We start from the raw sequence: 25,746 nt of genomic DNA, 5'->3' as shown, positions 1-25,746 counted from the left end.
TCTGTCTTTGTTCTCAACTGCTGGTGCAAAACAACAAACTTCATGTCCAATAACACAGTGATAATGAACCTGATTCTGTTTCTTAACTTTACACTTTTTACACCAACTGACATGCCAAATGATGGCTGTTAAACTTGCATTGGCTTCTTATTGGTTCCTTTTCCCTTTTCTTTAAGGGATGAATTGGGGATAGTGCCTTGTGACGATTTTGGCAAGTATGGGATGGCAAAGGCTGGAATTAAAGGCTCCGAAACTTCCAGTTACTTTCTGGACCATGACAGTGGAAAATATTACACACTAATGGAAGGAGAGGGCCTGGCCATGAGTTCTGAGTATGAGAGAGGAAGAGCAACTGGTCTCCGGAGAAGAGAGAAAACTCCAACTCATGGTAACTTACGTATCTTGTAGCAGTTTGCTTTTATTATAAGTGACTATATTTTTCTGTGGTTGATCTTTGAGATCCATCTTTTCTTCTGGGACTTCTATATAATATCGAAGGTCTTACAGAGGAAAGCAAAGTAAGAAGAAGAATTCCCAAAGTATTGTAGAAACACACACAAAATGCTAGAGGAACTCAGCAGGCCAGGCAGCATCTATGGAAAAGAGTAGAGTCGATGCTTCGGGCTGAGACCCTTCTGCAGAACTGGAGAAAGGAAAGATGAGGAGTCAGAGTAAGAAAGTGGCGGGAGAGAAGGAAACACCACAAGGTGACAGGTGAAACTGGAAGTAGGGAGGGGTGAAGCAAGCTAGAAAGCTGATTGGTGAAAGAGATACAGGATTGGAGAAGGGGAATCTGATAGGAGAGGACAGAAGGCCATGGAATAAAGAAAAGGGGGAGGAGCACCAGAGAGAGGTGATGGGCAGGAAATGAGATAATGTGAGAGGAGAAATGGGAATGGTGGGGGAGAGGGTTGGGGGAGATTACCAGAAGTTTGAGAGATCGATGTTCATGCCATCAGGTTGGAAACTACTCAGACAAAATATAAAGGTGTTGCTCCTCCAACCTGAGTATGGTCTCATTGCAACAGTAGAGGAGGCCATGGACTAACATGTCAGAAAAAGATTGTAAATATTTTGATTATATTGTATATGGAGTTCTTTACTCCAACTAACTTAATTCAAGACACTTTGGCTGAATCTATCCCAGATGTTAATCATTGCAACGTGAATATATTAAGAATGACTCTTGATGATGTATAGTGGGTAGTTTGGAGAAGGCACAAACAGTCAAATTTTCCAAATTGCTCACAAGTTAAAATCCAGCCTCCTTATTGAACCTCTTGCATATAAACTTGTGCAATTTAGATACATTAAGACCTATTTCCGAATCCTTCATTCCCCACACCGACCTTCGCATAAGCTAGCCATGCAGTCTCATGAGAGGGTCAAAAAAATATATACAGTGCCTTTAAAAAGTATTCATCCTCTTGGAAGTTTTCACGTATTATTGTTTTACAACATTGAATCACAGTGGATTTAATTTGGCCTTTCTTGGCACTGATCAACGAGATAAGAATTCTTTTGTATCAAAGTGAAAACAGGTCTCTACAAAGTGATCTCAGTTAATTACAAATATAAAACACAAAATAGTTGATTGCGTAAGTATTCACCCCCTTTCATATGACACACCAAATCATCACTGGTGCAGCCAATTGGTTTTAGAAGTCTCATAATTAGTCAGATGAAGACAGGTGTTTCAATTGATAGTTGTAAAAGTACACCTGTATCTGGAAGGTCCTACTGCTGGTGAGTCAGTATCCTGGAAAAAACTACACCAGGAAGACAAAAGAACACTCCAAACAACTCCACAAAAAAAGGTTATTGAAAAGCACAAGTCAGGAGATGGATACAAGAAAATTTCCAAGACACTGAGTATCCCTTGGAGTACAGTTAAGTCAATCATCAAGAAATAGAAAGAATATGGCAATATGGCAGAGCTGTAAATATCTGCCTAGAGCAGGCCGTCCTCAAAAACTGAGAGACTGTTCAAGAAGGGGACTAGTGAAGGAGGCCACCAAAAGGCCTATGACAACTCTGGGGGAGCTGCAAGCTTCAGTGGCTGAGATGGGAGAGACTGCAAGTACAACAACTGTTGCCCGAGTGCTTCACCACTCGCAGCTTAATGGGAGAGTGGCAAAGAGAAAGCCACTGTTGAATAAACTCACATGAAATCTTAGCTAGAGTTTGCCAGAGGGCATGTGGGAGACTCTGAAGTGAGCTGGAAAAATGTTCTATGGTTTGATGAAACCAAAATCGAGCTTTTTGGCCATCAGACTAAACTCTATTTTTGGTGTAACCCAATCCCCACATATCATCAAAAACACACCATCCCTGCCATGAAGCAAGGTGGTGGCTGCATCATGCTGTGGGGATGCTTCACTGCAGCAGGCCCTGGAAGGCTTGTGAAGATAGAAGGTAAAATGAATGCAACAAAATACAGGAAAATCCTGAAGGAAAACCTGATGCAGTCTGCAAGAAAACTGTGACTCAGGAGTAGATTTGTTTTCCAACGAGACAATGACCCCAAACATAAAGCCAAGCTATACCGGAATGGCTTAAAAACAACAAAGTTAATGTCCTGGAATGGCCAAGTCAGAGTCCAGACCTCAATTGAGAATTTGTGCTGACCTTTAAAAGGACTGATCCCTCATGATCCCTACGCAATCTGACAGAACTTGACCAGTTTTGTTAAGGATAATGGGGAAACATTGTAGTGTCCAGATGTGCAAAGCTGATAGAGACCTATCAACACAGACTCAAGGCTGTAATTGCTGCCAAAGGTGCATCTACTAAATACTGACTTGAAGGTGGTGAGTACTAATGAAATCAATTACTTTGTGGTTTATATATGTAATTCCTTGAGCTCATAGGACGAGATGTTTCAATCCCTTTGATAAGCAGATCCTAACTCAGGTCATAGCATAGACATTTTGAGATGGGACATGGTGGGTGGCAGATGCTTCCCAGGGATCATCAGGTGGACACCCCCACCCCTCTTGGATGTTTCATCAATTTAAGCCTACTACAGATCCAGATGGCCCAACAGTGTGACCCGGCATCTCAGGTGCACCCCACTTCACATCTGGCCACCCATGGGTCATTTTAGGGCCCAGCAGCCATCACCCCTCTTCATCCATAATGAGTGGCTGCTTCACTCGGCTGCCTCTGATTGTTCTTTTATAACTTGCTGCTGGCCCTGGCCTCGGACTCCCAATCCCTTCAGCAATCTGACTCTGGAAGTAGCCACAAATCCTCTGCAGCCAACCTGTACCGGGAAAACCTGCACCTTCCATCCATGATGCTCAGCATCTGGGCAAAAATTATTTTGTAGTTTGTATCTGTAATTAATTCAGATCTCTTTGTAGAGATCTATTTTCACTTTGACACAAAAGAGTCTTTTTCTGTTGATCAGTGTCAGAAAAAGCCAAATTAAATCCACTGAGATTCAATGTTGTAAAACAACAAAACATTAAAACTTTCGGGGGGGCATTGAATACTTTTTAAAGACACTGTACATGACCCCTGGAAAATTGTTAATTGCCAAGCTGTTCAAACACAGACACTGTGTGAGAGAAACATCCTGCAATGTCAGTAGCCACACCCAGGAAGCACCTTGCTCTATTCTGAGGTACGTGCCACTCACATCCAGCCTTTCCATATTGGAAGTAATTTCATGATTTGGGTTTGGAGAAGGAAGGCTGAGAATCAGAACAGGAGTGCTGCGGGAGCCATTTTGATTTCTTCTTCTCATCGGGGTTAAGAGAGGCAGGACTGCGCAGGTGTGTGACGTTGGGCAGTGAAGCGCGGAAGATTTAAAAGGACAGAAATCCTGATTTGGGTTTACTTTGGAGAAGGAAGTCTGAGAATCAGAACGGGAGTGCTGCGGGAGCCATTTTGATTTTTTCTTTTCATCGGGGTTAAGAGAGGTGGGATTGCGCAGGCGTGTGATGTCAGACAGTGAAGCGCAGAAGATTTAAGAGGAACACAGTCTTATACAGTGGGCAGTGGAGTGAGCTGAGAGCAGAGTGAAGGCTTAAGGGCTTTGGATCAACGGGCTTAGGCAGAAACGGGCGAGGCAAGGTAGGTTTAGTTTTCAATTTTTCCTGTTATTTGAGGAAAGGGGGAATTATGAGTGTGAGGGCAGCTTGTTGTTCTCAGTGCCGGATGTGGGAGGTCCTGGAGACTCCTAGCCTCCTGGATGTCCATATCTGCACCAGGTGCACTGAGCTGCAGCTCCAAAGGGACCGTGTTAGGGAACTGGAGCTGCAGCTCGATGACCTTCATCTGGTTAGGGAGAGTGAGGAGTTGATAGAGAGGAGTTACAGGCAGGTGGTAACACCAGGGCCACGGGAGGCAGACAAGTGGGTCATGGTTAGGAGGAGGAAGGGGAAGAGTCAGGTACTAGTGAGTACCCCAGTGGCTGTACCCTTGACAATAAGTACTCCAGGTTGAGTCCTGTTGGTGGGGTGGAACAGCCTATCTGGGGGAAGCGGCAGCGGCCATGTCTCTGACACAGAGTCTGGCCTTGTGGCTCAGAAGGTTAGGGAAAGGAAAAGGAAGGCAGTAGTAATAGGGGACTCGATAGTTAGAGGGTCAGATAAGTGATTCTGAAGACATAGTCAGGAGATCCGGATGGTAGTTTGCCTCCCTGGTGCCAGGGTCCAGGATATTTCTGATCACATCCAAGATATCCTGAAGTGGGAGGGTGAGGAGCCAGAGGTTGTGGTACATATAGGTACCAATGACATAGGCAGGAAAAGGGAAGAGGTCCTGAAAGGAGAGTATAGGGAGTGAGGACGGGAGTTGAGAAGAAGGACCACAAAGGTAGTAATCTCAGGATTACTGGCTGTGCCAAGTGACAGTGAGAGTAGGAATAGAATGAGGTGGAGGATAAATGCGTGGCTGAGGGATTGGAACAAGGGGCAGGGATTAAAGTTTCTGGATCATTGGGACCTTTTTGGGGCAGGTGTGACCTGTACAAAAAGGACGAGTTGCGCTTGAATCCTAGGGGGACCAATATCCTGGCGGGGAGATTTGCTAAGGCTACTGGGGAGACTTTAAACTAGAATGGTTGGGGGGGGGGTGGGAATCAAATTGAAGAGACTAGGAGAGAGGAGGTTAGTTCACAAATAGAGAAAGCTTGTAGACAGTGTGTGAGGGAGGATAGGCAGGTGATAAAGAAGGGGAGTGCTCAGACTGAAGATGTAGGGCAGAAAGAAGAAGATAGTAAAGTCGTTTGCACCATTAGCGATAAACAGAGAGTAAGAAGTGGAGAATTTCTTAAAAGTATTTACTTTAATGCTAGTAGCATTGTAAGAAAGGTGGATGAGCTTAGAGCATGGATTGATACCTGGAAATATGCTGTAGTTATTAGTGAAACATGGTTGCAGGAGGAGTGTGATTGGCAACTAAATATTCCTGGATTTCGTTGCTTCAGGTGTGATAGAATAGGAGGGTCAAGAGGGGGAGGTGTTGCGTTGCTTGTCAGAGAAAATATTACAGCGGTGCTCTGGTAGGATAGATTAGAGGGCTCGTCTAGGGAGACTATTTGGGTGGAATTGAGGAATGGGAAAGGTGTAGTAACACTTATAGGGGTGTATTATAGACTACCTAACGGGGAGCGAGAATTGGAGGAGCAAATTTGCAAGGAGATAGCAGATATTTGTAGTAAGCATAGGGTTGTGATTGTGGGAGAATTTAATTTTCCACACATAGACTGGGAAGCCCATTCTGTAAAAAGGATGGATGGTTTGGAGTTTGTAAAATGTGTGCAGGATAGTTTTTTGCAGCAATACATAGAGGTACCAACTAGAGAAGGGGCAGTGTTGGATCACCTTTTAGGGAATGAGATAGGTCAGGTGATGGAGGTATGTGTTGGGGAGCACTTCGGGTCCAGTGATCACAATGCCATTAGTTTCAATATAATTATGGAGAAGGATAGGACTGGACCCAGGGTTGAGATTTTTGATTGGAGAAAGGCTAACTTTGAGGAGATGCGAAAGGATTTAGAAGGAGTGGATTGGGACAATTTGTTTTATGGGAAGGATGTAATAGAGAAATGGAGGTCATTTCTCCATTGGGTGAAATTTTGAGTGTACAGAATCTTTATGATCCTGTTAGGTTGAAAGGAAAAGTTAAAAGTTTGAGAGAGTCATGGTTTTCAAGGGATATTGGAAACTTGGTTCAGAAAAAGAGAGATATCTACAATAAATATAAGCAGCATGAAGTAAATGAGGTGCTCGAGGAATATAAAGAATGTAAAAAGAATCTTAAGAGAGAGATTAGAAAAGCTAAAAGAAGATACGAGGTTGCTTTGGCAAGTAAGGCAAAAATAAATCAAAAGGGTTTCTACAGTTATATTAATAGCAAAAGGATAGTGAGGGATAAAATTGGTCCCTTAGAGAATCAGAGTGCGCAGCTATGTGTGGAGCCAAAAGAGATGGGGGAGATTTTGAACAATTTCTTTTCTTCAGTATTCACTAAGGAGAAGGATATTGAATTGTGTAAGGTAAGGGAAACAAGTAGGGTAGTTATAGAAACTATGATGATTAAAGAAGAGGAAGTACTGGCGCTTTTAACGAATGTGAAAGTGGATAAGTCTCTGGGTCCTGACAGGATATTCCCTGGGACCTTGAGGAAAGTTACTGTAGAAGTAGCAGGGGCTCTGACAGAAATATTTCAAATGTCATTAGAAACGGGGATGGTGCCGGAGGTTTGGCATATTGCTCATGTAGTTCCATTGTTTTAAAAGGGTTCTAAGAGTAAACCTAGTAATTATAGACCTGTCAGTTTGATGTCACTGGTGGGTAAATTAATGGAAAGTATTCTTAGAGATGGAATGTATAATTATCTGGATAGACAGGGTCTGATAGGAACAGTAAAAGATGGATTTGTGCATGGAAGTTCGTGGTTCAGAAATCTTATTGAATTTTTTGAAGAGGTTACTAAGAAAGTTGACGAGGGTAAAGCAGTGGATGTTGTCTATATGGACTTCAGTAAGGCCTTTGACAAGGTTCCACACGGAAGGTTATTTAGGAAGGTTCAATCATTAGGTATTAATATTAAGTAGTAAAATGGATTCAACAGTGGCTGGATGGGAGATACCAGAGCTAGTGGTGGATAGCTGTTTGTCAGATTGGAGGCTGGTGACTAGTGGTGTGCATCAGGGATCTGTACTGGGTCCAATGTTGTTTGTCAAATACGTTAATGATCTGGATGATGGGGTGATAAATTGGATAGTAAGTATACAGATGATACTAAGATAGTTGGTGTTATGGATAATGAAGCAGGTTTTCAAAGCTTGCAGAGAGATTTAGGCCAGTTAGAAGAGTGGGCTGAAAGATGGCAGATGGAGTTTAATGCTGATAAGTGTGAGGTGCTACATTTGGTAGGAATAATCAAAATAGGACATACATGGTAAATGGTAGGGCATTGAGGAATGCAGTAGAACAGAGCAATCTAGGAATAATGGTGCATAGTTCCCTGAAGGTGGAATCTCATGTGGATAGGGTGATGAAGAAAGCTTTTGGTATGCTGGCCTTTATAAATCAGAGCATTGAGTATAGGAGTTGGGATGTAATGTTAAAATTCTACAAGGCATTGGTGAGGCCAATATTGGAGTATTGTGTACAGTTCTGGTCACTGAATTATAGGAAAGATGTCAACAAAATAGAGAGAGTACAGAGAAGATTTACGAGGATGTTACCTGGGTTTCAGCACCTCAGTTATAGAGAAAGGTTGAACAAGTTAGGTCTTTATTCTTTGGAGCGTAGAAGGTTGAGGGTGGACTTGATAGAGGTATTTAAAATTATGAGGGGGATAGATAGATTTGACGTGGATAGGCTTTTTCTATTGAGAGTAGGGGAGATTCAAACAAGAGGACATGAGTTGAGAGTTCAGGGGCAAAAGTTTAAGGGTAACACAAGGGGGAACTTCTTTACTCAGAGAGTGGAAGCTATGTGGAACGAGCTTCCAGTAGGAGTCGTAGAGGCAGGCCTGACATTGTCATTTAAAAAAATTGTATAGGTATATGGACAGGAAAGGAATGGAGGGTTATGGGCTGAGTGCAGGTTGGTGGGACTAGATGAGAGTGAGGGTTCGGCACGGACTAGAAGGGCCGAGATGGCCTGTTTCTGTGCCATAATTGTTATATGGTTATATCTAATCCAGCTCCTTACATTCTATTAAAGCTTAAAACTGATACAGAGACTTTTCATGACTGCAATTCACACAAATTATTCCTGCATGTACAGTACTGCCACCCATTTTACGTTGGTAAGTGAGACAGATCGGCATGTTCTTCGGCAGTAAAGAAGGTGACTTTCTTGTGGAGGATGAGGAAAGTATGCTACCCATGCTCCATTACACATCCTTTCTTTACTTCATCTCCACCTAAGCAAGCCTGATGAATCACAATGCAATGGTAAAATGGCATCCTGAAAATGCTCCACTAAATGTCCTCCAAGAATCCAGATCTACTCTTTCTTTTCATCTCCTCCTCTCTACCCAGCTACAAAAAGCAATATTAGATTTGTCAACTATGACTTACCTTTAATAAACAATGTGGATAGTATTATCCTGAGAGCTCCAATGATATTCCAGTCCAGTTTAACCTCTGTATTTGAGACACTGTAAGTATCAGAGTCATGGCTAGTGGGAGGCAATGGTTCTCAGCTAGCTCTTGTTTTAAGTGGGCAAACTCAATGGTTCAGCCTTCTATGTGGATTCAGCCTTTGCCGATAACTGACTGACCTGCATAATGCTAGAAAATGTCAATAGTCCAAGCCAAATACCACACAAGCATCAACCAACGGTAACACCCCCCCCCCCCATGTGCCTCAGTGTCCTCATACACTCTGCTATTCAAGCAGGTGGTGGAAGGGTGCTGACACAGTGAAGGAAATGATGAAGGATCTGTTGGATAACCTCAAGCACCCCTGACCAAGAAGGGCTGATTTCAGGCTTCATTTTCTCAGTATGAATGGCAATGTGCTAGCAGGGAACAGCATGGGCACTAGTAAAATTGTATTTTACTTACGTTCAGCTCCAGTGTCTCAGTTGCTGATTTTCAGTGACTGCCACTTCTTGTATATTTGCCAATGCCTGTGCAAGTTATGGTTCTTAGAAGAAGGGGCTAAGAGTGGGGAATACAGTTGATTGCCTCCAGATGACATTTGCAGCATATAAACTGGAGCAAATTGTGGAATGAGAGGGAAGTGGGATTGGAGAAGGTGAATTAGTTAAAAGGTCTAATGTCCTATGATGGATATTTAGATTTATTTATTACCTGTAAGTGATAACATACAGTGAAATATGTAGTTTACATTAACTGAAGGATGTGCCGGGGACAGCCTGTAGGTGTTGTCACACATTCTGGCAACAACACAGCATGCCCACAATGCTCAGCAGAACAACACAGAACATAACTAGCAACAAAACAACAACAGCAAAATAAACCCCTTTCCTCCCATTCCCCACCCCTACCCACCCATATGCACAGACCTTCTTCCAGCTCCAGGACTGGCCTCCATTCTCCAGATTTCAGCTGCAGAGCTTCACCTTCTGGACTTCCAAATGACCTTCGGGCTTTGATCTTTAAAATAAACCCCCAGACTAGCTGATGACAGGACCCCAGACTGCAGGCTCAAACTCCAGACATGCAGACTCCCCAGCCCTCAGGCCTCCTCATGCTTCCTGCTCCCATGGAATCCAATCCTGGGATCCTCCAGTCTGGAACAGCACAACATCCATGGATGTCCTTCATAACCCGTCCACATCACTGGCCGAGCGTGAAGCAGAACAGCAATGCCCACAATGTTGTCCTCCTGTGCGGAGTGGAGGCCCAGACTGCAGACATTCTTCATCGCCAATCCATGAACCCGGACTTCAAGCACAGAGCTGAGGCCTGACCTGCAACTCCTTTACATCCCTGTCCCTAAACCCTCATCTTACCTCTAGCTTCCCCACATCCTTGTCCCTTAAATCTGACTTGACTCCCAACACCCCTCTCTGAACCCAAAACCCTCCCTAGGAGCTTAAGCAACAACTAAGGCTGCACCATAATCTCAACCAGGAGGTACAGAGACTGCAGCTTGGCACCAAATTGACCAGAAGTCATTAAGGTGGATAAAATGTTAGTATAATCACCATGTTCTTATATTCCCTGACTCAATTAAAATAAAAAAGTATTCTGTTAGCACACTGAACTACCTTCACTATTTATTCTGCCATCTTCAGAGATCTGTGCTCATACACTCCATAAGACCATAAGACATAGGGGTAGAAATAGGCCATCTGGCCCATCAAGTATGCTCCGTCATTTGATCATGGCTGATTTATTTTCCTTCTCAATCCCATTCTCCTGCCCTCTCCTTTAACCTTTGATGCCCTTACTAATCAAGAACTTATCAACCTCCACTTTAAATATATCCAATGTCTTAGCCTCCACAAGTGTCTGTGTCAATGAATTCCACAGATTCACCACCCTCTGGTTAAAGAAATCCCTCCTCATCTCTGTGCTAAAGGGACACCCTTGTGTTCTGAGGTTGCTCCCTCTGATCCTAGGCTTTCCCACTATTGGAAACATCCACATACGCTCTATCTTGGTCTTTCAATATTAGGAAAGTTTCAATGAGTTCTCCCCTTATTCTTCTAAACTCCAGCAAATACAGGCCCAGAACCATCAAATGCTTCTCATAAGTTAGCTTTTACATTCCTGGGATCATTCTCGTAAATCTCCTCAGGACCCTCGCCTATGCCAGCACATCCGTCCTTAGATAAGGGGCCCAAAATTGTTCACAATACTCCAAATGTGGTTTAACCAATACCCTACAAAGTCTCAGCATTACATTCTTGTTTTCATATACTCAAAATGAATGTTAACATTGCATTTGCCTTCCTTACTACGCAACCTACAAGTTAATCTTCCAGGAATACTGCACAGGTGCCTTTACACTTTCAATTTCTGAATTTGCTTCTCTTTTAGAAAATAATCTACACATTTATTCCTTTTACCAAAGTGCATGACCATACACTTCTCTGCACATTATTTCATCTGCCATTTTTGTCTATTCTCTGAATTGATCCAAGTTCTCTGTAGAGTTCCTTGTTCCTCAGTACTACCTGCCCTCCAGCTATCTTCCTATCAACCACAAACTTGGGTACAAAGCCATCAATTCCATCCTCCAGCTCATTAACGTGCAAGTGAAAAAGTGGACCCGACATAACTAAAAAACAAAATGGAATATGGAGCATGATGATGCATTCATTGGCCTTGATTATATGTGTGGCTATTGAACATCTTGATGCACTATACTGTATCTAAATCTATGTATTGAAGCCAACTGCCAGCTTATCCCATTGCCTTCTGGATTTATGGCCAAAGGACCCCTCAGAATCCTGAAAATCCACAGCTGCTTCTCTGCCTTTCCATCTGCTTCTCTGAGGCTTTCATGATAGCATTCCCTTACCATTGTCAATTGCTTCTGTATTGTGTACTGAGTCCTTTGGCAAGTCTTTACATTGTACATTATTATGATTTCTTTCTTAAAACCTGGCTTATGATCTTGTAGTGAGTAACACATTCTTCTTGACAATTAATCTTTCTTCCCACTTTCTGCTTACTATCATTTACTTAAGACTTAAGAAATACTTTTTCCTCCTACCCCAAACCTCTCCATGTTTTTGTCAAAACTCTGCCATTTCAGTTTTTATCCAGAAAGTTATCTTTGACCAGAACTAGATCAAGGAACCATCTGCTGTCTCAGATGGGTGTAAAGGATTTCCAGGCATTATTTTGAAGAAGCATCAAAAAGAAGTTGTCCAAGTGACCAAGTACCAAGGAAATGGTACTTGATAAATTAATGGGACTGAAGGTGGATAAATCCCCTGGACCGGATGGCTTGCATCCTAGGGTCTTAAGGGAAGCGGCAGTCGGGATTGTGGATGCATTAGTGATAATTTTTCAAAACTCACTGGACTCGGCAATGGTCCCGGCAGATTGGAAAAATGCTAATGTAACTCCTTTATTTAAAAAGGGCAATAGACAGAAGGCTGGGAATTATAGGCCAGTTAGCCTAACATCTGTAGTTGGCAAAATGTTGGAATCGATAATTAAGGAAACAGTAACAGGGCATTTGGATAAACATAGCTTAAAGGGACAAAGTCAGCATGGCTTTACAAAAGGGAAGTCATGTTTGACAAATTTGTTGGAGTTCTTTGAGGACATAACATATAGGGTAGATAAAGGGGTACCGGTGGATGTGGTGTATTTGGACTTCCAAAAGGCATTTGACAAGCTGCCACATCAAAGATTATTACTTAAAGTAAAAAATCATGGGATTGGGGATAATATTCTGGCATAGGTGGAGGATTGGCTTTCTAACAGAAAACAGAGAATTGGGATAAATGGTTTATTCTCAGACTGGCAGTTGGTGACTAGTGGTGTTCCGCAGGGGTCGGTGTTGGGACCCCAACTCTTTACAATCTATATTAATGATTTGGAGAAAGGGACTAAGTGCAACGTATCGAAGTTTGCTGATGACACAAAGATGGGAGGGAGTGTAATGAGTGCGGAGGACATTGAAACCCTGCAGGGGGACATAGATAGGCTGAGTGATTGGGCAGACATTTAGCAGATAAAATATAATACTGACAAGTGTGAGGTCTTGCACTTTGGCAGGAAAAATAATAGAGCAAGTTATTATCTAAATGGAGAGAAACTGGAAAGTGCTTCTGTGCAAAGGGATCTGGGGGTTCTGGTGCAGGAAACACAAAAAGTTAGTATGCAAGTGCAGCAGGTGGTCAAGAAGGCCAATGGAATGCTGGCTTTTATTGCTAGGGGGATGGAGTATAAGAACAGGGAGGTCTTACTGCAGTTGTACTGGGTATTGGTGAGACCATACCTGGAGTAATGCGTGCAGTTCTGGTGTCTATATTTAAGAAAGGACATACTGGCTCTCGAGGCAGTGCAGAGAAGGTTCACTAGGTTAATTCCGAGGATGGGTGGGTTGTTGTATGATGAGAGGTTGAGTAGATTGGGACTCTACTCATTGGAGTTCCGAAGAATGAGAGGCGATCTCATTGAAACATATAAGATTGTGAAGGGGCTTGATCGGTGGATGCGGGGAGAATGTTCCCAATGATGGGTGAAACTAGGACTAGGGGGCATAATCTTAAAATAAGGGGATGCCATTCCAGGACTGAGATGAGGAGAAATTTCTTCACTCAGAGGGTAGTGGGGCTGTGGAATTTACTGCCCCAGAGAGCTGTGGAAGCTACTACACTCAATAAATTCAAAACGGAGATAGACATTTTCCTGGATAAAAATGGCATTAGGGGATACGGTGAGTGAGCAGGTAAGTGGACATGAGGCTAGGTTTAGATCAGCCATGTGATCTCCTGGACCAGTTTTCGATAGCCTGGATGGGTCGGAGAGCAATTTTCCAGAGTTTTTCTCCTCAATTGGCAAATTGTTTTTTTTTCCCCGGGTGATCACATGGGTTTGGGCGGGATGAATAATAAAATAAAATGGGCGGCATGGTGCCCTGTTGGTTGGCACTGTTGCCTTGTGGGAGTCGGTGAAAACTAAAGTTAAGGTTGGATCAGCCATGATCTTGTTGAATGGCGGAGCAGGCTTGAGGGGCCGATTGGCCTACTCCTGCTCCTATCTCTTATGTTCTTATGTTCTTACGTAATCTACGTGACTAATGAGAAACAGATTATCTGTTTCTTGCTCCTTGTGGGAGCTCGTTCTGTATAACTTGGTTGCTACACTTTCTGTATTAGAGCATGGAGAGTAAATAACTAACTTCTTTTCTGTTTTCAATTGCACTGCCACCTTCAAGGTTCCTCTCCTTATTGTAGAAATGTCCAGTAACATTCAGCTACTTGTGCTCCAAACAAGCAAACTTCTCAATCCAGGGACCAGATTTTCTGGGTATTATTGATGCTCTGAATTGCAATTCTTCCACATAAATATCATGGAAAGTAATAAATTTTAAAATTTAAAAGTATTCCTTAATTATTTATGATTTTTCAGCTTCCAGTGCAATCATATATGTGTGTTCTTAATTAACTTAGCACATAGTAAAATACTTAAAATTATGCTTTGCTGCTTGTGAGAAATCAATCCGTAATGTGATGGACTGCTCCGATTCCACTGTTACTGAATACCTGGGGTATTTTTATATTAATGGCTGTCAGTAAGCACACTTTTAAAGCACTGTCAGGGAGATTACTAGGTACTTGTGGGATATAATCTATGCATACATCTATTGCCACTTTAAAATGGGGCCAAGATTTTTCTACTTTTTGGAAGTGTTGATGAAGCGGTTGGGAAAAGGCATCAAAGGAAGAAGCAACTTCAGAAATAGAGACTGTGAATTGGAGGTGCAATCAGCGGCGTCTCAAGTGCAACCCATAGGAGGTTGTTGGGGAAGAGTTGGAGCATTGCACAAACTGTTTCTTTCTTTACCATTCATGTTTCAGGATTACCACAGACAGCAAATCAGGAAGTAAAATGCAATATTTTAAATAATTTAATATCTTGCAATCCACAAGATGAAGATTGAAACACATATGTACAATTGAAGTAGAAGCTGAAATATAAGTACATAATTTTTATTCTGTTTTACAAAGAATTGGCTAAACTAGGACTTAACTATCATAATACTGATGCCTTATGCACTCTACCCAAGGTTTATGTTAGCTAGATCACCTATAACATGCACAGAAGCCGTTTTGAACTCTTTAGTTAAGGCCAGGCAGCATCTATAGGAAGAAATACAGCCGACGTTTCAGGCCAAGACCCTTCGTCAAGACTAACGTGTGCTGTGCGCTGTTTGACTCTTTGAGCTTGCACATCACATGCCCAGAAATGTATTTTAGGAGCTGCAAGCCCGTGTCCTGTGTTTGCTCAGTCAGTTGTCCAAGCGAGGCTGAAGCAGGCTTAGAGCACCATTTCCCAGTGACTACTTAAAAGTACTTTGTCTGGCTAAAGTGTTCTAGAATGTTATTTTGTTTTGTAATTGCAAAACAGAAAACAAATTAAAATAAAAACATAGAGCCAGGGATAACGTGTCCTTACTTTAGTGAGGTGTGCAATTAAGATGTGGTAGTGTAATGACGTATGGCATTCACGTGCTGTTACATGCATCCTGTAATGAATTATGTAAACAAACAAGAATGCTTAATCAAACAATATATTTACAATAATACTTAAATATTACTGAAGTAGTAACTACACAATTGTCCTGAGGATGTAGAAGTGCTAAATAGGTTAAAGTTTCATCATTCTTTACTGCACCTATTTCAAAAGATTTGCTAATTCGGACAGGCCTGGAAGACAATCCAAATTATGGATGATAGCTTTCTAACAACTGAAAGTGAGAAAATGCCAGTGTCCTCAACGGCTATTACTTGAAGGGCTTGGCAGCTCAAGATTGTGCAGAGTAATTTGTGATTTACAATGAAGATTTTCAGGTGTGAACACACAACTTGTATGACCAGAATGGGAAGCAAATGTTCAAAGTACTATCTTCTGTATGAAAAACTTAATGTAAAATACATCACTGCTGTAGGTCTGAAAATAACATACCTTTCTTACAGCAACAGAGAATCTTCAAGTTGCATAATTTAGTTGCACACTTTGAGTTATCTCTTAGTTCTCACATACAGTGGTACACATTTTATGGGTGGTTTAAAGTGCATTTATAGATAATTCAAAATGTTCTTCCTTTTTTTATATGTAACGTACTACAATAATGTAAACACGACAAAATCTGCAGATGCTGGAAATTCAAACAACACACAAAAAATGCTGGTGGAACACAGCAGGCCAGGCAGCATCTATAGGGAGAAGCGCTGTCGATGTTTCGGGCCAAGACCCTTCATCAGGACAAACTGGAAGGAAAGATAGTAAGAGATTTGAAAGTAGGAGTGGGGGGGGGGGGGAATGCGAAATGACAGGAGAAGGCCGGAGGGGGTGGGGTGAAGCTGAGAGCCGGAAAGGTGATTGGCAAAAGGGATACAGAGCTAGAGAAGGGAGAGGATCATGGGACAGGAGGCCTAGGGAGAAAGAAGGGGGAAGGGGAGCACCAGAGGGAGATGGAGAACAGGGAGAGTGATGAGAAGAGAAAGAAAAAATAGCAGGAGAGGGAAAGAAACTAAATATATCAGGGATGGGGTAAGAAGGGGAAGAGGAGCATTAACTGAAGTTAGAGAAGTCAATGTTCATGCCATCAGGTTGGAAGCTACCCAGACGGTATATAAGGTGTTGTTCCTCCAACCTGAGTGTGGCTTCATCTTGACAGTAGAGGATGCTCTATCTGCCAGAGAAAGCAGGATCTCCCAGTGGCCACACCTTTTAATTCCACGTCCCATTCTCATTCTGATATGTCTATCCACGGCCTCCTCTACCGTCAAGGTGAAGCCACACTCAGGCTGGAGGAACAACACCTTATATACCGTCTGGGTAGCCTCCAACCTGATGGCATGAACACTGACTTCTCTAACTTCCATTAATGCCCCTCCTCCCCTTCTTACCCCATACCTGATATATTTAGTTTCTTTCCCCCTCCTTTTTTCTCTCTTTCTGCCCATCACTCTGCCTGTTCTCCATCTCCCTCTGCTGCTCCCCTCCCCCTTTCTTTCTCCCTAGGCCTCCCGTCCCATGATCCTTTCCCTTCTCTAGCTCTGCATCCCTTTTGCCAATCACCTTTCCGGCTCTCAGCTTCACCCCACCCCCTCCGGCCTTCTCCTATCATTTCGCATTTCCCCCTCCCACTCCTACTTTCAAATCTCTTACTATCTTTCCTTTCAGTTAGTCCTGACCAAGGGTCTCAGACCAAAACGTCAACAGTGCTGCCTGGCCTGCTGCGTTCTACCAGCATTTGTGATACTACAATAATGTAAGTTGTTTTTTGTTTTTGATAGGTTCTTAAGGAACAGACGTTAACAAAGCTTTTTAAATTTCCCAATTGCTTACTTTATCGTGTAATTTAATTTCTGTGTCTTCCCTGAATCTTCCTTTCCCTTCTGACATTCTTGTTTCGTGCTTGATTACTTAGATTGATTTCAGCTTTTGGCTCACTGATTATAATCCTTAATCAATAAATTGAGACTTGTATCATACATTTCCACCTCCGTGACCGAATCTGGGCAAAATCACTTTATTTGATTAGTTGTCAAATTTTCTGTCATTAACAGCTCTGATCTTCTCAAATTATTTTCCTTGTTTGTTCCATATTCTTCCAGGTTAATGAAATAGCTTTTGTTGAATGTCAATGCATGTGGTGAATACCCTGTCTGGACACGTCCCCTGCTGACTGCTCCTGTGGCTCCTCCCACAGACACCTGTATAAAGGCGATCTGAGGCCTATGCTCGGCCTCTCAGTCTCCAGGACGTAGTATGATGGTCACTCACTCCTGGTTCCTTCATCCAGTCAATAAAAGCCGATATCTCGCCTTACGTCTCAGAGTGAGATATTGATGGTGCATCAATGCACTTCAAGGACAAAAAGTTAGCCGAGTATCGACTTACAAACTACTGTTGTGGTTTTCGAGAGATATTGAGGCCCTGGTTAAGAAAACAAAGGAGATGCATAGCAGGTTCAGGCAGGCAGGATCAAATGAGGTACTTGAGCAGTATAAGAAATGCAAGAGAATACTTAAGAAGGAAATCCAGGAGAGCTAAAAGAAGACATGAAGTTGCTGTAGCAGACAAGGTGAAAGAGAATCCTCAGGGCTTTTACAGATACTGTATATTAAGAGCAAAAGGATAGCAAAGGAACAAAATTGGTCCTCTGGAAGATCAGAGTGGTAATCTATGCTTGGAGCTGAAAAAGATGGGGGAAATCATAAAAGGATATGTTGCCCGTGTATACTCAGTAAACAGACTATAGACGTGAGGCAACGCAGCAAAGAGGTCATGTACCATATCACAGTTTGCTATCTTGTGTCAAATTAAGGTGATAACTCCCCAGGGCCCAACAAGGTGTTTGCTCAGATCCTGTGGGAGGTAAGTGCAGAAATTGCAGTCATCCTTAGTGACAGGTGAGGTGCCAGAGGAGTAGAGGAAAGCCAATGTTGTTCCATTTTAAGAAACAGTCTAAGAATAAGTCAGGAAATTTTAAACCAATGAACCTGACTTCAGTAGTGGGAAAGTAATTAGGAGGTATTTTAAAGGACAGGATTTATAAGCATTTGAACTGGTTAGGGATAACTGACATGGCTTTGTGCATAGTAAGTCGTGTCTAACCAAAGTTATAGAGTTTTTTGAAGAAATTACCAGGAAAGCAGATGAAGGCAAGACTGCAGATGTTATCTATGTGGACTTCACCAAGACACTTGGCAAGGTCCTGCATGCGAGGTTGGTCAAGAAGTTTCGGTCACTTGGCATTCCAGATGTGGTAGTAAACTGGATTAGACATTGGCTTTGCAGAAGAAGCCATAGAGATGGTAGAAGATGACTGCATTTCTAACTGGACGCCTGTGACTAGTGGAGTGCCACAGGAATCAATGCTGGGTCCATTGTTGTTTGTCATCTAGCGACAATCTGGTTGATAATGTGGTTGACTGGTTGTTTTGTAGGTGACACCAGAATTCAGGGTGTAGTGGACAGCAGGGAAGACTACAGAAGCTTGCAGTGGGATTTGGACCTGCTGGTGAAATTGGCTAAAAGATGGCAGATGGAATTTAATGCAGACAAATGTGAGGTGTTGCACTTTGTTAGGGTCGGTCTTACACAGTAAACAGTAGGGCACTGGGGAGAGCAGTAGAACAAGGCGACCTGGAAATACAGGAGCATAATTCAGTAAAAGTAGCATCACAGGAAAACAGGGTCTTAAAGAAAGCCTTTGGACACTGGCCTTCATAAACCAGTGAATTGAATGCAGGAGTTGGGATGTTATGTTGAAGTTGTATAATATGTTGGTGAGGCCTAATTTGGAGTATTGTGTGATGTTTTCGTCCCCTATATAAGATTGTAAAAAAGATTGAAAGAGTGCAGAGAAAATTTACAAGAATGTTGCTGGGACTTGAGGGCCTGAATTATAGGGAATGATTGTATAGGTTAGGACTTTGTCCCAAGAACATAGAAGATTGAGGGGAGATTTGATGGAGGAATGCAAAATTATGAGGGAAATAGATAGGGTAATTGCAAGCAGGCTTTTTCCACTGAGGGTGGAACTAGAGGTGACAGGTTTAGGGTGAAATGTGAAATACTTAAGGGGAACAAAATGGTGAATTTCTTCAGTCGGGGGGGGTGAGAATGTGGAACGAGCTAAGAGCACAAGTGGTGGATGAAAATTTCAATATTCAAGAGAAATCAAAGTTCAAAAGTTCAAAGTTTAAAGTAAAATTTATTATCAGAGTGCATACATGAAACCACATACAACCCTGAGATTCTTTTTCTGCAGGCAGACAGTAAATTTATAGAAAAGTAACTGTAAACAGGATCAATGGACAGCAAACTATGAAAATACAAATATAAGTAAGTAGCAATAAATAATGAGTGTGAAATAACAAGATAAAAGAGTCCTTAAATGAGAGTAGTTATCCCCTGTTATTAAAGAGCCTGATGGTTGCAGGGTAGTAACTGTTCTTAAACCTATTGGTGTGAGTGCTGAGGCTCCTGTACCTTCTACCTGATGGCAGCAGTGACAAAAGAGCATGGCCTGGCGGGTGAGGATCTTTGATGATGGATATTACTTTTCTATGACAGCGTTTCATGTAGATGTGCTCAGTGGTTGAGAGGGTTTTACTCGTGATGTACTGGGCCAAATCAACTAGGATTTTCTGTTCAAAGGCATTGCTGTTCTCTCTTTACTGGCTACAAGCCACTGTTGTCCATTTTCAGGTCTAAAAAGGGCATCCCAGTGTATACAGCTAACATTCTACAAAGGGGAACAGTGATGTTATTAGTCTGCAATTTCAAAATCAAGAACACGTCAATCCAAGAATTTGGTCATGTGGATGCCCTCTCCAGACCTATGAATCAGCTGGTTGCTGAAAATGAAGATGGTTGTGGATACAATTTTAATGGTTCTGAAGTCCACCAGGTTGTATTGGGCACTGTTGAAGGTCTAATGGTGATGGGCGACAAGAACAGAAACAATTACAGATCTTCTTCTTCAGTATCTCCAGACACCTCATTGATGGATAGCCAGTCAAGACTGAGGAAGATGTCATATCCTCTCACCAATGCCATACATCACTCTCAACAGTGGACTCCTGCCTAATGTTTGGAGACAGAATAGTGATTCCACAAAAACTTTGACCAAAAGTTCTGAAACAATTTCACCATGGTTAGCCAAAGGCACAGGAAGTTCATCTCCTCCAGGAAACATTCAATTTACCCTGACTGAACTAACCACCAGCACCAGTTCAGCCATAAGCAACATCACGACAAGAAAGTAGCTCAGAAGGAATGATCACCAGTGTGAAAAGGTTGTTCCAATCCAAGTCAATCCTGAAGATAAACATCTTCACGAGGAAGGTGTTTTGAATTTGAGATTTTGTAGGTGAGTGGATTTACTGAATAAAGGAGTATTCAAGTTACATTGTTTTTCTATTGTCTGGCTTTGGGTCTCATCAGTAGCTACAGGCAAGCGAACACAACAATGGCACTAATGAAAGCAGTGTGAGCTAACTCTGCCTAGATACTGCCTGTTGCTTTGTTGGGGAGTAGACATGGACTCTGACTCTGGACTGACATTAATGGTTTAGCTGCAGTGCTAAGCAATAAAGAATGACTTCTATAACATTGATCACTTTTCTCTTTGTGGCTTGTATGGCCCAGAATTAGATAGAACAAAAGAAAGAGTAATGAATTTTTGGATAACTCTACATAGAGTAGATTGTGGATTCTCCAATGTTGAGCAAATTCAAGACAGATCAATAGATGTTTAGGTATTCAGTGATCTGAGGAACTTTGAGCCAGTGGTGCCGAGGTAAAATATCAGCCATAGCTTTATCGAAAAGCAGAGCAGGCAACAATTGCTGCACTCAAGATTGAAGTAACACAGAAAATGCTGGAGGAACTCAGAAGATCAGGCAGCATCCATGGAAGAGGGTAAACAGTTGACATTTTGGCCTGAGACCCTGAATTAACACACATAAAATGCCATATGACCCTGAGGGCCTTGGCCAAAACATTGACTCTACTCTTTTCCATGGAAGCTGCCTGATCTGCCGAGATTCTCCAGCATTTTGTGTGTGTTGTTTGGATTTCCAGCATCTGCAGGTTTTCTTGTGAAGTAGTTTCATGGCCAAACTGATTGTGTTTACAAAACCTTTTAAGCTGTTGCCTGTACAATACACTACCCTCAATCACTTCAGCATTGTATAAGCATTTCTCAAACAGATCTGTAGTACTTTGAGAACTTAAGAAACCCATATCACAGAGCACAAATCAGAATGTTTGAATAACATGAGTGAAATGCCTATTACATGACTTTGTTTTTCAAAATTCCACTGAGTTGTCAGTAAGTTCAATATCCTCTGAGCCAATATGAGATAGATCCCATCAGGCATTGTTCTGTACCAAGAAGGGCAAAGGTATAACATTTACCTTGAAACGAGACACAATAGAAAGCAAACTGCAAAGTAATAAATCACAGTTGTTCATTTGAAGGATGCTTTACAAATGAAATTGAAGACATTGAAGGCTGCCCAGTCTCCTGTTAATAATTCAGCTATTGACTCCCAGTAAGATTTCCACACCACTCAAACACATTAAACCTGCATGAATTAATGTGCCTTCAGCAATATTCAAAAAAGCGTAATAGCCCCAGGGCACCAGTAATATCTTTACAAATGTCCATTAGCCATTGATTGTCATTCCTTCATTTCACATGAATCTAGTTTCCGATAGAGCTAGAGAGTTACAGTGGACTATGAAACAGGAACAGGCCCTTCGGCCCACAAAGGAACTGGAATGCAATGCAATACTCCAGGTGCACCTTTACCAGAGTTTTATAAAATAAAAGCATAACTTCCCGATCCTTAAACTCAATACCTTTCCATAGGCCTTCTTTATCACTATGTAATCATATTCAAGGTGCTTTAATTTGGATTCCTCTGTACATCAATGATGTTAAGGGTCATACCATTAACTGTGTCCTATCTCTTTACATTTGAGTACAGTAATATAGCATGGAAACAGACCCTTTATTCCAAAACATTCATAACAGGGTGCTCACCTAAGCTAGTCCAATTTGTTCATGTTGGTCCATATCTCTCTTTCTCTGTTCATGAACTTATCCAAATATATTATTGTAGCTGCCTCAACCACATTCTCTGGCAGCTTGTCCTATATATGCACTACAATCTGTATGAAGAAGTTGCCCCCCCCCCACCCCTCCGGTGTTCTTTAAATCTTAACCCTCTCACCTTAAACATGTGGCCTCTAGTTTGTGGTTCCCTTTCCCTGGGAAAAAGACTGTATATTCATCCTGTCTATTCCGTTCATTATTTTATACACCTCTGCAACCTCACCCTTCAATCACCTACTTTCCAAGGGATAAAGTCTTCACCTTCCAACCTCTCCCTATAACTCTGGCCCTAGAGCCTTAGCAATATTCATTGCATCTTTTCCATCTTAATGATATCTTTCCTATAGCAAGGTGACCAAATTATACATAATTCTCTACATGTGGCCTCTTGTACAACAACCCAACTCTTAGACTCAATGCCCTGAATGATGAAGAGCATTATGTCAAATGCCTTCCTCACCATCCTGTCTATCTGTGGTGCCACTTACAGCAAATTATGTACCTGCACTCTTAGATCCCTTTGTCTCAGAGCAGTCTCCGGGGCCGTACCATTTATTGTATGCCCTACTCTGGTTTGATTTCCTTAAATGTAACACTTCACACAAATCTGAACCTAAAACTATTTGCCATTCCTCAGCCAACTTAACCAGATAATCAAGACCCCCCCCATAACTTTTCATACACATAATCTACCTATTTACCCAATCACATTGAATTGCTGCTCCTTACTACCCAACAGCCACAGCAGTTACAACATATGCTTTATAAAAGTTGCACCGACGCAATCCACCAAGGCATCTTTAATAAACCCCTCCTAAACCTATAATGTTTACCAAGGACAAAGACAGAGGGGGTAATGGAAAACTATGAACATGAATTTTCATGCAAGTCTAGTTTATTGTTCCTTGATCATTGTTAAATCAGATTCCTCAAGCTCCTGACCTAACAACATAGTAGAAGTCCCTTGCTTTATGGGCTGGTTTGGTTAAGACATCACTGGCCCATCAGGAACAATTAAGACTGAACAGTGTATAAATGAAAACTTTAAAAACAGCATTAGGTATCTGCATTTTTCATCATGCAACCCTCCTAAATATTTACTTCCAGCACCATTCCCAAAATTGAAGGGAAATTTGGAATAGGTTGAATAATTTTTTTCTACCCCTTGTGCCAATTATGACTCCTGTTCTCGTTTCCGACACTCACTAAGTAGCATTAAATATAAGTGAAAACAGTTCTGAAAATTTGATTCAAGGAATTGGTCAGTGGAAACAGCACAGTTACCCACTTAAGGTGCATTGCCTCCAGTGGCAATGTAAACCAAACTATCAAGTCATATATTCAACTCAAATTAAAAAAGTAGCTGTAAGCAGTTTGAGTCATTTAAAATCATTCCCCAAAACCAAGATAATTAACTCCTATTAAGGAATTCAAACAGATTAACTGAAATCCATATTCTTTTTTTAATAAAATAAGAAATGTAGGAAATCCAAAATAGCACATTTAAATTACTGAAGGAAGTTTCAGCCCTAAGCACTTCATCAGGACTGGAAAGGAAGGAGAAAGAAGCCAGAATAAGGTGGGGGAAAGGAGGGGAAGGAGGACAAGCTGGATGGTGATAGGTGAAGCCAGGTGGTGAGGGAGGATGAAATGAGAAGCTCAGGGGTGATAGGTGGAAAAGGTAAAGGAGCTGAAGAAGAAGGAATCTGATCAGAGAGGAGAGTGGACCATAGGAGAAAGTGAAGGAGAAGGTGATAGGCAGACAAGGAGAAAAGAAGAGGTAAAATAGGAGCCCGAGTGAGAAATGGAAGAAGAGGGATGGGGAGGGGTAGGGGAAGAAATTGCCAGAAGTTAGAGAAATCAATGTTCATGCCATCAGGTTGGAGGCTAACCAAATAGAATATGAGGCATTGCTCCTCTAACCTGTTCTTTTATGAACTACTTAAAAATTATTAAAACGTTCATCTTATTTTATCTCAGATCATCATTCAGCATCTTTTGAAAGGAGCTCTGGTGATAGCTTCCTCTCACTGGTCATAAATGGCTGCCTTTACCACTCCATTTAACCTTTTATAAGAAGAAAAAAGCTCTACCTGACCAATTGCAAAAATATTAGTTATTCTGAATTCGTATTCTCTTAATTATCATCGCAATTTAGTTAAATTCGCCACAAGGTAAAGTATACACAACACATGCAAAATGCTGGAGGAACTCAGCAGACAAGGTAGCATTGATGGAAAGGAGAGAGCCTTCACCAGTCCTGATGAACCAAAACATTGAACGTTCACTCTTATCCCGAGATGCTGCCTGGCCTGCTGAGTTCCTTCAGCATTTTATGAGTGTTGCTCTAGATGTCCAGCATCTGCGGATTTTCTCGTACTTGGAAAGTAAATGCAAACCCTTATTCATGGTAAAAATCTATTAATAGTCTCTAAGTTCGTTTGTCTAAAAGCACACAGCCTAATACATTTATTTTCATTTCTATTTCTGGACGTTCTGATTCTTTCTGGTCCATTGCTTCTAATCTAGATAGCACACAAATTCCTTATCACATAATCTGAATGAAATACAATTATCCAGAGACATTAACTTGTCTTTCTCTTTCTGCAAATGCGAGCTGACTTGCTATCTCCAGGATATTGTTATTTTATTTTAGTATAAAATTGAAATCATTAGGAAAATGCATTTCAAAAGCTACTTTGTTTGCAAATACCGATGTCTTTCTGAATGACGTGACAACTCATGCACTTCAACAAATTAGGTGGAACAAATCTTCACTCTTTAATATTGGTTGAGTTCAGCCAGAATTCTTTAACAAATTTGTACACATAAATAGAGCAGCTGCAAGAGAGCACATTGAAGCTTAGTTGTTGCCCTGGAGGTAATATCATTGTGGGGAGTATTGAGCACTAGTCGCTCCCTTTAAATCTTTAGGCTCTGAATATGCCTGTGAGCAAAGATTCACTAAATTACATGATGTTATTTAAAATACTGTAAATGTCTGTCGGCAGTGAGAAAAGTTGAAGCTGAATGCAGATGGGACCATGCAAGTTAAGCAAATAATTTCTTGTCTACAGTATTCAACTTTGTATCCCATTGACAATTTTGAAAGTACTTTTATCTTAGTACAATAACCAAATGGTTAGGAAAACACACCTGGCCATATGCTGAAAACTTGCACCATCCAAGTTGCTGATGTATTCAAAAACATCTTCAACTCTCCCTGCTGGTCTGACGTTTCCCACCTGCTTCAAATGGGCTGCAATTATTTTGGAGTTCAAGAGGAGCAGGGTAAGTTGCCTCAAACTCTGGCACCCAGTAGCATTCATGTCTACTGTAATAAAGTCTTTCGGGAGATTGGTTATGGCTGGAATTAATTCCTGTTATGGTGTTATGGTCTCTATCATGTCACCTCTCAGCCACCCTCACTGCAGGGAAAACAAAATTGCTCCTGATAATTCAAGCGCTCCAGTCA

The 25,746-nt window shown here is 41.7% G+C and overlaps 1 protein-coding gene across 1 annotated transcript in view; it reads left to right on the top strand.

Annotated features, from left to right (window-relative positions):
* Positions 1–25,746, top strand: part of si:ch211-26b3.4 (connector enhancer of kinase suppressor of ras 2) — a 911,874-nt gene that overhangs the window by 598,542 nt on the left and 287,586 nt on the right. Inside the window, exon 11 of the mRNA XM_059977444.1 lies at positions 177–388. Coding sequence (XP_059833427.1) covers positions 177–388 — 212 coding nt within the window. The remainder of the gene's footprint in view (positions 1–176; positions 389–25,746) is intronic.

This window comes from Hypanus sabinus, chromosome 8 (assembly GCF_030144855.1).
Source record: "Hypanus sabinus isolate sHypSab1 chromosome 8, sHypSab1.hap1, whole genome shotgun sequence".
In the NCBI taxonomy this organism is placed as follows: Eukaryota; Metazoa; Chordata; class Chondrichthyes; order Myliobatiformes; family Dasyatidae; genus Hypanus; species Hypanus sabinus.
The sequence above is the reverse complement of the archived record's forward strand: the minus strand, read 5'-3'. Positions and strand labels throughout refer to the sequence as shown.